This window comes from Crocuta crocuta, unplaced genomic scaffold (genome assembly GCF_008692635.1).
Source record: "Crocuta crocuta isolate KB4526 unplaced genomic scaffold, BGI_CrCroc_1.0 scaffold102, whole genome shotgun sequence".
NCBI classification, from domain to species: Eukaryota; Metazoa; Chordata; class Mammalia; order Carnivora; family Hyaenidae; genus Crocuta; species Crocuta crocuta.
The window spans coordinates 348,420-360,732 of NW_027530019.1; the positions used below are offsets into that span (position 1 = coordinate 348,420).

Genomic DNA, 12,313 nt, shown 5'->3' on the forward strand with positions numbered 1-12,313 from the left:
GAGCAGAGACCTCCTGTTACACATACCAAACTCTCAGAATAGTGCCTGATGCATGGTAGACACTGAACAGCTGTTGAGCACTGGAAGGGAAGTAAAATCATACCTGTCTTAATTTGCATGGGATGAGGGACGAACAGGAATACTTAAAAACTATAGGTTTTGTTTTCCTTAGCAAAGCCCAGTGCCATTCCTACCCTAAACCCCTCAATAAGTTTTAGACATAAACGGCCATTGTCTGATTGAATAGATGAGTCTGGTGATGACTTACAATTGAAATGTTTCATTGTACTTGGGTGACCACGTGTTGCTTTTTGTCTTTGTGCCTTGTTTTCTCTTCTTGTCTCCTAGGTTGGGTCCCAGTATACAAACTTCCACAAAGGGCCGGAACATTGCAGTGGTCTGCCAGTTTAGATCATTAATAGCAATCACTAAAAATCAAAAAAGGAAAGGAATGCTAAATGTTAGCAAGCAAATGTGTGGAATTACTTTGATCCTCAGAGTAAATTTTTTAAAAATGATGTATCAAACCATAATTTGCACTTGATAGTGCCCTTACTCCATTGATAAGAACATATCCTTGAAGAAAAAACAATTTACTCTCTGGAATGTATTCAGTTTAGCTTTTACCTCTAAGTTGTGTGGCATTGGTATGGTAAAAAGCTAGTTGTAATTCAAATGACTTTTGTTACAAATGAAAAGTTATCATTCCTCTTGGTTAATTAGGCTCTATTGGTTAAGTAAAAATGTGATGTTTTTCATTTGAAAAATGAAGATATGTTCATGAAATATCTACAAAATATACAGAAAATATAAAATAGATTAAGATTAAATCTATAAGTTTATCAGTAAATGTCTTAATACATTGATATATATGCTTTCAATAATTACTTTATATACAGAATGGCATCAATGTGTTGTAGTCTTATATAGTTATATTTTTAAATCTATCGTGGGTAGCTTTCTAATTAATTATATATGTTCCAATTGCAAATATTCTACTATATGGATATGCCATTCTGTATTTAACCAATCACTTATTGTAAATGTTATGGCTGTTTCCTAATTTCAGACATCGTAAATAATTCTTCAGTGTACATTCTCATATGTTTACTTTTGTTCATCCTTTGAAAATCTTAAAAAAGTATACTATGATTAAAATAGTTAATGTAGAGGGTTCAAAAATTTTGGGCACTTGATATATAGTGTCAAAATATTTTTGAAAAATATTTAAAGACTGGCATATGTAGGTAGGCATTCCCATGTGCCAATACTTTACATAATCTTTTATAGACTATAGTAGTGTTACTTTTATAAATCAAACATACACTAGGTAATGCAATTTTAGAATGTGTTACAAGGATATGGTTGTTAGTAAGGTGGATACTGTGACTAAAGTCTTTAATAATATAAAATAGAGAATATGGTTTTATTGAGCAAAATAATAACCATTAAATTTTCACCTTCAAAATGACCCCCGCATTCAGATTTTATTTTTGTAATGTAAAACCAATAGATTGAACTAGTTATTAAAAAAAAAAAAAGTCAGTTTTGGAAATCAAATAGAAAAAGAAGTAAATACATAAGTAACATGAATAGTAATGATAAGGGAGCTTGAGGCAAGCTGAGGGCAAAGTGCAGGCTAACAGCATCTCCTACCCCAGATGGGACCTGTGTGATATTCCTTGGACACTCCCAGCTACCCCAAAACATGAAAGGACAAAAGCAAAACAAAAACTCCACAAGGGTTAAAGGGGTGAGAGTCTCCATGAATTTACCAGAAAAATGCAATCAATAGGCCAGGGTTCCGGAACTCTCCACTGTCTTAATGCTAATGACTTGCTAGAGGGAAAACAACCTTACCTTGACAATAGCTAAGCCTCCAGTAAGTCCCTTAGCATGTGAAAGTCTCTTTGGAAACTCCCTCTTGAGTTTATCTCCCCCAGCTCCATAAAAAGATCACCCACCACGCTTACAGTGCAGTTCCTTCTGCCCATAGGCCCTGTCCTAGTACTTTAATAAAATCAACTTTGTGCATTAGAGACCTCTTTAAGAATTCTTTCTTGGTCATTGCCTCTGGAACCCACGAACCCTCCATCACCCCAAAATCTCATCGGTAAGAACATACTGACCTAACATAAAATTTGACGAGAAGCCAACCATGGCAGTAATGTTGAATGTATATCCTAGCATCTCCCAGAGAACATGTTCAATGTATATAGTTTTGACATATAATACCAGTGTATTTAAACCATTTAGATCTTTCAGATAATGTAGGCTAAATATCTATGTCACTGATTTTTTTTCAGTTTTAGATAAAAAGTTCTGGTTTCATGAAAAAATTGTGAGCATGCCTTAAAATCATCAAATATTTTTAAAAAGAAATCTCAGAAAAATTTTATCATATTATCACAAAGGTTAAAGTCTACTAGACTGTTTGGTGTATCTGGACTCTATATATACCTTTTACAGTGACTTTATGCTCTCCAGTTCCTGGGGTAGTGGTGATGTCCACGTGAACAGAAATCTGACCCACTGAATCTTTGGAGGGGCGACCTGCAAATAAGCAGATATTTACTGGCTCGAACTTTCAGGCTACTTTAATAATAGACATGCACATTTTCTTCATTAGAGACTTTAAAGTGTGTTCATGGAAATGATTGGTTCTTTTCAGTAATAGCACATAATAGGTACTGATAAATGTTCACTAATTTGCTATGTAGATTTGTGGCTTTGGTATAATCATATTTAGCCCACTGAGCTAAAATTTCATATGATCCACAGATCTCATGAGACACTCTGTTAGTAGTATTACCATTAAAACAACTTGCATTTGCCTTACTAGGCACTTAATTAAGCTCTATTTGTTGCTTATGGACAAAGATGTATTATTCCTTTTCATTCCTGTAAGAACTTTTCTACAACATGCCATGCCAAAGCACTGGGGCCACAAAGATGGCTCTGTAGAACTTCATTCACCTGCTTTCATGAAGTCTGCAGTAGTCCAGGAGAGACCAACTTATGAACACACTGCTGCAATACAGTGTGATAAGTTCTATAATGTATATTTGCAAGGTCTATTGATGGAATAAAAAGGCGTAGTCAATCTCCCCTAGTAAAAGTTAGTCAAGGGTAAAATGCTATACTGGAAAGTGCCTGTCATTTGGGGTCAGATAAATTTGAATTCAAATCAGTTATACCTCTGCCAGTTCTCTGATCAGAATTTGCCATTTTCTCTGGTCTGTTTTCTTATTTGTAAAATAGGGTTAATAACAGCAACCTCTTAATATATACACATATATTAACACCTATGAACATATGTATTTTTTCCCACAAATAGGAGCACATGTTCTATCCTTTAGCTTATCTCTATTTTTTCACCTAAAATTATATGAAGATCATTCTATTTCAGTGATGTATAAAGCTATCCCTCATTCTTTAATATGCCCTAGGAAATCACAGCACTAACTACAAAGTAATTGTTCAATGAGTACTTGTCTGAAAATGAATCACTGAAAAATTTACAAATAATTAAAACATTAAAATATTTAAAACATTTAAAATAATGTTTGGCCTTTCCATTATATGAATATTTCCTAATTTATTAAACCATATTTTGGTTTCCAGTCTTTTGCTATTGTAAACAAACTATAAGAATACTTATATTCATATTTATAAGTTGATATGTCTTCTTTGGAGAAATGTCTCCATGTCTTCTGCACATTTTTAATTGGATTGGATTGTTATTATTATATTTTAGTATTGAGTTGCGTAAATTCTTTAAAAAATTTTTGATGTTTTACTTATTTCTGAGAGAGAGAGAGAGAATGAATAAATGAACGGGGGGGGGGGGGGCAGAAAGAGAGGGAGATACAGAATCCGAAACAGGCTCCAGGCTCTGAGCTAACTGTCAGCACAGAGCTGGATGCGGGGCTGGAACCCATGAACCATGAGATCATGACCTGAGCTGAAGTTGGACAATTAACCAACTGAGCCACCCAGGTGCCCCTGTAAATTCTTTATATATTTTGGATATACTAACCCTTTATCAGCTATGTCATTTGCAAATATCTTTCCCCATTCTCTAGGTTGCTCTTGCATTTTATTGATTGTTTCCTTCACTCTGAAGAAGCTTTTTATTATGATGTAGTCCCAATAGTTTATTTTTGCTTTGTTTCCCTGGTCTTAGGAGACATATTTGGAAAAACGTTATTAGAGTCAATATCATAGAAATTACTGCTTGTGCTCTCTTGTAAGATATTTACAGTTTCAAGTCTCACATTTAGGTCTTTAATCCATTTTCAGTTTATTGTTGTATATGGTGTAAGAAAGTGGTCTGGTTTCATTCCTTTTGCATGTAGCTGTCCAGTTTTTCCAACACCATTGTTGAAGCAACTGTCTTTTTCCCATTGGATAGTCTTGCTGCTTTGTCGAAGACTAGTTGACCATATAATTGTGGTTTATTTCTGGGCTTTCTATTCTGTTCTGTTGACCTAGGTGTCTATTTTTGTTCCAGGGCCATACTGTTAGGATGACTATAGCTTTGTAGTATATCTTGAAATCTGGGATTGGGATACCTCCAGTTTTGTTCTTCTTTTCAAGACTGTTTGACTCTTCAGGTCTTTGATAATTCCATATAAATTTTAGGATCATTTTATTTCTGTGAACTGTTGGTATTTTGATGGTAATTGCATTAAATCTGTAGATTGCTTTGGGTAGTATGCATATTTTAACAATATTTGTTCTTCCAATCCATGAACTATCCCATGGAGATCTTAACAATTTATCTTCTCATAAGCAACATATGAGATTAACAAGAATCTTACATTTTGTAAAATACATGGCTAATGACCAAAGCTGAAAATAAAAGTTTTAAGAGATTCCAAATTTATACCTTCAGAGAATCACTGATTTGGGCCAGAACCTCTCAACAAGACCTGTTAAGAGTTAGTTCACCACAAGGACTTCACCCCGAACCCATGCCCATTCCATTCATTTGACAAGAAAAGAATTGAAAGATAGAACGTGAGAGGAGGATAGGAAATGCTTTCTTTACCTGAGGTAAAGGGAAGAAAACTCCAAGAGAAATACTCCTAAACCTAGGAAGTGCCAGCAAGCTGGTCATTTCATTTTTTAACTGGTGGCTTACTTAGCAGACAGTATGACCTGAGCCAAATGGGGGACAACCAGCCACAGAGTGTGCCAGGACTACCTCTTTAAATTCATGGTTCCATGACAGTGTTAAAAGTAGATGTGCTTGTTAACCTCCATTTGACTCTCCAAATTCATTTCCCCCGCCTTCTCCACTCTGCCCTCAGCTGTCAGCCCTCAGCAGCTGACAATTTCAGTGGTATCTCTACACTCTAGTGTCTATTTGGGTCTGGCCAATGAGAAGCCCTGGCAAGACATGGGGAGGGGGGAAGAGAATCAGGTCAGGTATTTATTTCTTTAGTTTCCTGTGGACTCACCGTGTGCTGATAAAATCCTGTAACCAAATATCACAACTCCCCTCAAGCAGCCCTCCCTAGATGACAATATTTTTCCTGGTTCTAGGTGCTTCTTCCTCCTTTGTTACTGTTAATGCAAGGAGTAGTTCAGTAGTTCATTCTTCATTCTGGTTTCTTTATGTCCCCTGCTCATACCTTTCTATATACCTTCTTTATTAAACCCTTTCCAAATAATCTATATTTGGGTGTGTCATTTGATACCTGCTGGGACTTTGCTTAACAGAGTTAATATTTTGCTCATAACTTTAATGAAAATGCTTTGAGTGTTTTCCCAATAGTTTGTTTTGGGGAACAATGAGACTGTCTTTGGGGGGAGGAATAGAGCTTAAAATATAGACATTAACTACTTAACAACTATTATTAGGGATTTTACGGGGGACAAAATCCTGAAGAAGGCCCCTGAAGGCTGAGTTAGAATTCGTCTTTTATTCAAAGGGGCTGAAGGAGATAGCATGAGCACACATGTGTAAGCATAAGATAAGATAGTATGTCCTGGAAACTGTAGGTAGTTCAGTAAGGATGGAGCATAGATGAAGGAGTAGTAAGAGGAAATCTTAGATAAAATCCTGGTATCTTGCATGCCATTTAGAAGTATTTAGACATTATCCCAGAGCTGCTGAGAAGTCTCTTAAGTTTTTGGCCATGAGTGGCACAGTCATATTTATTTTTAGAAATAATTCCTTTCATTTGAGTAAAAGATGGATCATTCTCATCACTCCATTCTCTTCTGGAAAGACTCACACTTGCATCTCACTGTACCATGTATGGAGTCCTAAAAACCCACTGCTTTCCTAGGATGCCTCCCTCCCTTTTTTAAAATTTATTTTGAGAGAAAGAGTACGTATGATCAGGAGTGGGGGAGGGAGAGGAAGAGAGAGAAACTGAATCAGGTCCTGCACTAAGAGTGCAGAGCCCGATGTGGGGTCTGAACTCACAAACCATAAGCTCATGACCTGAGCTGAAATCAAGAGTCAGACGCTTAATTGACTGAGCTACGTAGGCACCCCTCCTAGGATGCTTCTGATGACCTTTTAGTTAATCTGTGTTGTTGGTCCATGCTGTTCTCATTAGCCTAATTCTTGAAAACTTTCTTCATGTTTTCACCAAGACAAACTACATGTTGGGAACACCCTTTACCCATTATCCTATGAAGCCCTGTCCAAACACGTCTAGTATAAAAATATTTTCATTTTTTGTCCTACAAATAATCTTCAGTTATATTATTGATTTCCTCAAATACCATAAAATCCTGGGCAATGGAATCAGACAGCTTTGATATGAAGATGCTCTCAGTCATTGAGATAACACTTAATTAAAATTCCATGAGCTTTCATTTTCTTATTTTTAAAGTAAGGATAAAACCACCTACCTGGAAGCATTGTGGTGAGGTTAAAAAGAGATAATTAAAAACAATATATAGACTATTTTGAGCCTTGCATTGAAAAGCTGCTAGTAAATGATTTCAAGTTTATTATAATAATTCAATTCTTAGCAAGAGAATATTTCGAAGTTATTAAATTCCTTGAAGATTCATGCATAATTCCCAAATACAAAAATTATGGGAAAAAATCTATGAATATTATGGTTATCTAGATCAAGGACTATAAGTAAAGAACTCCAGTATGGACATTCCACTCCAAACCTTGGGATTCTCCTTTCTTCACTAATACTTTCTGGGCTGAATAGAGTAGAGATGACAGACACTTAGAGCCCTCACGTGTCTAATAGGGAAAACTCTCTCTTTATAATGTGAAATGTTTTATTAACTGAGACTCTGGTGAAATGAGTTTTCTTGATTAATAAAAATATTCGGTTTGTTTTTTCAACTACTGTTGAAATCACAGTTGATGAGAAAAGGCCTCTGAGCAACACTGAAAATGCATCCAGGTTTAATGTTTGCCTCTGGTTTCACTAAGGATCACAGCCGGATCAGTGCCTGGATTTGTGGTTCAAACTCTGACAGGTCGTCTTAGATGTATTCCCTGAGCAGTGATGCAGCAGTGGCTGGTTTCTGCCCTGGGTAAATATCATGAAATGATAGTCAGGCAAGTTATTGATTTAATGTATTTGTAAGTGACCGAAACCTTCCATCAAAGCACTCAACAGGACGTGTCATTTCTTTGAGTTTCTAATCACCAAGGGAATTTAAAGTCTTTAATTGTGTTATAGAATTTGAGATATTTCTATGGTGGAAAATATAAAAGTCTAGTGAGGAAGTTTTGGGTTTCTGTCTGATGCCCTTATTTGGAGGAAAAATTTTATACCCTTTTAAAGCAACAGCTTAAGAAACTTGCCTAGAACCTTTTAAAAGATACTGTTTAAATGCACAGATAGAAGTTTTCCCCTTTTACAAACTGGTTTTCTTCATTCTTCTACTGGTACATGCTGTGTATGTGTGTGTTTGCTAAGGAAATACAGACAGTTGCATTGGGAAGGAAAAACAATGAAAATCATACTTAAGTACTCAGCAATTCCTGAACACTTTTGTGAAACTGCCTAGGTGGAAACATTTACTAGACTCTAAAAATAAACATTTCTTTTTCTTACACAAAATGTGACATTTACTGCTCAATCAAGTCAAACACAGGCTTGAGAAATGCAAGTGTCACATTAGTGTCACAACCCTAAAGAAGTGGAATTAGGAAGGAACTAGTTTAAAAAGGTTTTTCATTATTGCCATTATTGCTTTAATAGTTACGCTATTCACGATTGCCACTTAAGGACTCCAGGTCCTGAATTCATGGCCAGGTGTTGATACCACTCCCTAGCAACCAGGTTATGCCTGGTAATGTAGTTAATTATGCAGATTTTTTTCCTTCTTAGCTACATTCCATAAGGGGTTTCCACTTCAGGAATGAGTACAGCTTATGTGAATAAACATTGGCAAATGATGGAGGATGAAAGAACTGGTTGCTTTATTTGAAGTCCTTTTTAGAAGAGCAGCTTTTGAGGATAGAAGATCCTAAGTACTATCAGATTATGATATACCGTTATCTAATAGATAAATAACTCTAATAGAGTTAGTTTCTCATCTTCCATAGTTTTAGCATATTCTGGGAGGGAATAAATAATATTATAAATATTTAGTAATGATTATTCATGTGATAGTCCAAGTTGATAATTACCCCACATCCCCAATAAGCATCCTGTAAAATATTATATGAAAAATATTACAGCTTCTCAGGGGACCCCTACATGTTAGCTAACCTGCCTAAGCATCTCAGAAGGGGGTTAGAATTTGTTCCCATGAATCTTTGCTGGAACTCTCAAAGAAGGGGGATGAGGACTTCAAACGGGACAACGTTCTGGCAGTGTCACAGTCGAATATCAGAGCTGGCAGGTCTGTGACTCCAGGTGGGAGTAGCCTACATACTTTGAGTTAAATTGTTAGACATTATCAGAGATGGTTGGGTTGAATAAACCAGGAAGTGGCTTATTGACTTGAATCCCTATCTTCCTCTTATCCCTTCTTGGGCTCTCCTGTTCATTCCTTGTTCTTTGCTCATTAACTCCACAGTGTTTAATATACATTTGGAGAAACTCATGGTAATTATAATGGCTATAAGTTTTGACCATTTATGTGTGGCAGACACTGTACTAAGTGCTTTAGGTATAAGATTTTGCTTTGATATTAGATAATGTGTACATTTAACATACAGTGAAACTGGGGCCTAGATGTTTCCTGTCCAAATCACTAAATGGAAAAACATGGGTTTGATTTAAGATCTCTGGTTTATTGGGTACAATATATTCCATGCTGTGATGTTTATTAAATAGCTTCTTCCCTCCCTGCCCCTTTCCCACATCAAACAGGAAACAGCGTGTCTTGGTGTTTTGTTTTGTTTTGTTTTGTTTTGTTTTACGACATTTAAAATCTCAGTGAACTAAAATGCAGTAAAGATGTGAAATCAAAGATAAACACCATACTACATAGATGAATAGTATCTGGATATCTTAAAATTATTATGTTTTTATGTGATAGAATTTAGCTTGCATTTGTAACTTTTTATATTAAACACCCTAGTATTTTACCCATTAAACTCCACAGTAATCATTCAAATGTATATCTAAGTTAATTTTGCTTCCTGGAACAATATGGTTTCTTACATCTCTGTGCTCTATGTTTAAACTTAGATTGAAACATCTTATATTTCTGCTTTACATCAGTGAGTTTCCATAGCTATAGCATGAAGTGTGTTGCTGCAAAATTTATCAGTGATTAATAAGATTTGAGATTAGTGTCAAATCTTTGAACTAAGTCACTGTGTTAGTTGGGTAGCCTTTTAGAATTGTTTTGGAAAGTTTAGTTAACTTGAAATATTTTAGACTGTGCTGAGTGTAGAGCCTGCTTGAGATTCTCTCCCTCTGCCCCTCTTCCACTTGCTCGCATGCATGCTGTATCTCTCTCTCTCTCTCTCGATTTTAATGAAATCTCAGTATCAGTATGTATTAGTAACCAAATATTGTTGAGAAGTGGGTATTTATCTTATGGGTTTACCTAGATGTGTTATCCGAATAGACCATCATCTTTGAGGATCAATAAACTCATAAAACTCAATAAGGGGCTTCTGAAAAAATCTATAATACAAGAAAACAGTAACAATATCTCAAGGGCTTTTTCAAAGAAAAAAGCCTATTGCTAGAAATGATGTTTCTGAAGAAACCAGAATAAAAAATGGAGCCATAATAAAAAGTAAACTTTAGGAGCTAAAAGATTCTAAATTTTTAAACAATTGAGTTGGATTCAGAAAAATGAATAAAGCACAAAATATATATAGATGAAAAAAGGAGACAAAGAGGAGTAAAAAGAGGGGAAGGAAAGCAAGAAAAAGGAGGAAGAGAGGGAGAAGAAAAATATCCAAGAAGAAATGGGAGAGAATTTCAGCTGGCCTTTATTTTTCCTCACAAAATAAAATTCAGAAGGAAATGGAAGAATGCCTACAAAGTTATGAGGGAGTCTATGATCCTAGAATTTTAAATGTAGCCAAGTTGTTTTTCATGTGTGAAAGAAACAAAGTAATGTCCAAAAATTCAAGAGCTGAGAACATTTTTATATTTTATGTATAGATACATATTTTTTTCAGAGAAGACTGGAGAAGTTGTGTTGTATAAAGCATGGCAATGAATATTGGCACCATTTAAATACAAGAATGTCTTTTATTATAACTATCAGATGGATATCAAATGGATACATATCCCTTATTATTAGATTTGAATTTATGAGGGCAGGCACAATCTTCTTAGTTTTATATTCCCAGTGCCTATCTGTGTGCCTCACACAATGAAGAAGCTCCATAAAGAGGTGAAAGAACAGAAGTCTGGACGATGTGTGGACTGAACAGGAGGGTAGATAGTAAGAAGGGGTGAATTGGAAGGGGGAGGGTGTGCTGGGGTGGCTCAGTTGATTGAGTGTTGGACTTTGGCTCAGGTAGTGATCTCAGGTTCTTGAGATCAAGCCCCAAATCAGGCTTGCTGCCATCAGCATGGAGCCCGCATCAGCAGGGAGCCCACTTCGGATCCTCTATCCCCTTCTCTCGGCCCCTCCCCCACTTCCCCACTTGTACATGTGCTTGCACGCTCTCTCTCTCTCTCTCTCTCAAAAATAAACGTTTGAAAAAAAAAGAAATGAACTCTTTAATGGGAATGTAAGTTTCAAAGATTTGTCTCTTGGTTCTAATGTTGGAATATTGGGTAAGTGAGTCAGTGGTGAAATAATGAAATTATGGGCATACTCAATGGAGATTTTCCTTATCAAACTAAATAGGTATTGATCTATGCCTGACTTCTACTACACAGAAATACTCTCTTCTTGTAATGTAATAGCTACAGAGTCAAGTTGCCATCTTTCCAGGAAAAATGTGAATTCAAACAGTTAAAACTATTGTTTGAATAGGTGATTCTGAAAAATTTGCTTTGTAGCAACTTAAAGATGCTCATGGCAGTTTAATTATAAAGATTCTGGGAGTTTGGAGTTGTGTGTATTAGCAATGGCACAAGTTCTATTCAATGTTGTGTTAAAATGACATCACACTATCTATGATGACATAAGAATAAAAAGATAAATCCTGGGGAGAAACAATTAAAATTATAGAGAAAGTCTACAAAACGAGATCTGAAGTTCACCTGAGGTTTTTATACTATGTGAAGATTCATAACAGGAAAAACAAGATTATTAAATAAAAGAAATAAACAAGAAGAGCAACATGAAATTAGTTACCAACCTTTCCCACCAAGTCCCTCTGGGGAACTGCTTTCATTGTTAAAACAGATGGATCACTAAGAAATGGTGATGGCATTCTTACCCTTTTTATTTTTCTCACAGCACTTCTTTGATGTTGCATTACGTTATTTATGTGCTTCTAGTCTGTCTTGCCCACCAAAAATAAGTTCTGTGAAGAAAAGATCCTGCCCATGGTCACAAATGTTTAGTGCTGAATACAATGCTTAATATGTAGGAGGTACTCAATAGATTTTTGCCAAATATATAAAGTTACAAAATGTTAAAGAAAGGTTAAGAATAATACTTCAAGTATTCCTTAAGGGGGCCTGGGTGGCTCCGTTAATGGGTTTGTGTCCTGCCTCGGACTCTGGGCTGACAGCTCAGAGCCTGGAGACTGCTTCAGATTCTCCCCCTCTGCCCCTCCTGTGCTCACATTCTTTGTGTCTTAAAATGAATAGAAGTTAAAAATAATTAAGAACTTATTCCTTAAATGTTTTATATTTTTATTGGTCAGTACAAATATTATGCATTTATATATTATATAAATTAATAGACTTTAAAAATATTTATAAATGGTGTTATCAGTATG

At 35.7% G+C, this 12,313-nt stretch overlaps 1 protein-coding gene across 2 annotated transcripts in view; it reads right to left on the reverse strand.

Annotated features, from left to right (window-relative positions):
• Positions 1-12,313, reverse strand: part of UNC13C (unc-13 homolog C) — a 558,456-nt gene that overhangs the window by 4,643 nt on the left and 541,500 nt on the right. For both annotated transcript variants that reach the window (XM_077764313.1, XM_077764311.1), the window contains 2 exons: positions 2,461-2,553; positions 269-428 (listed from right to left, as the gene is read on the reverse strand). In XM_077764313.1, the coding sequence (XP_077620439.1) occupies positions 269-428; positions 2,461-2,553 (253 nt within the window). The remainder of the gene's footprint in view (positions 1-268; positions 429-2,460; positions 2,554-12,313) is intronic.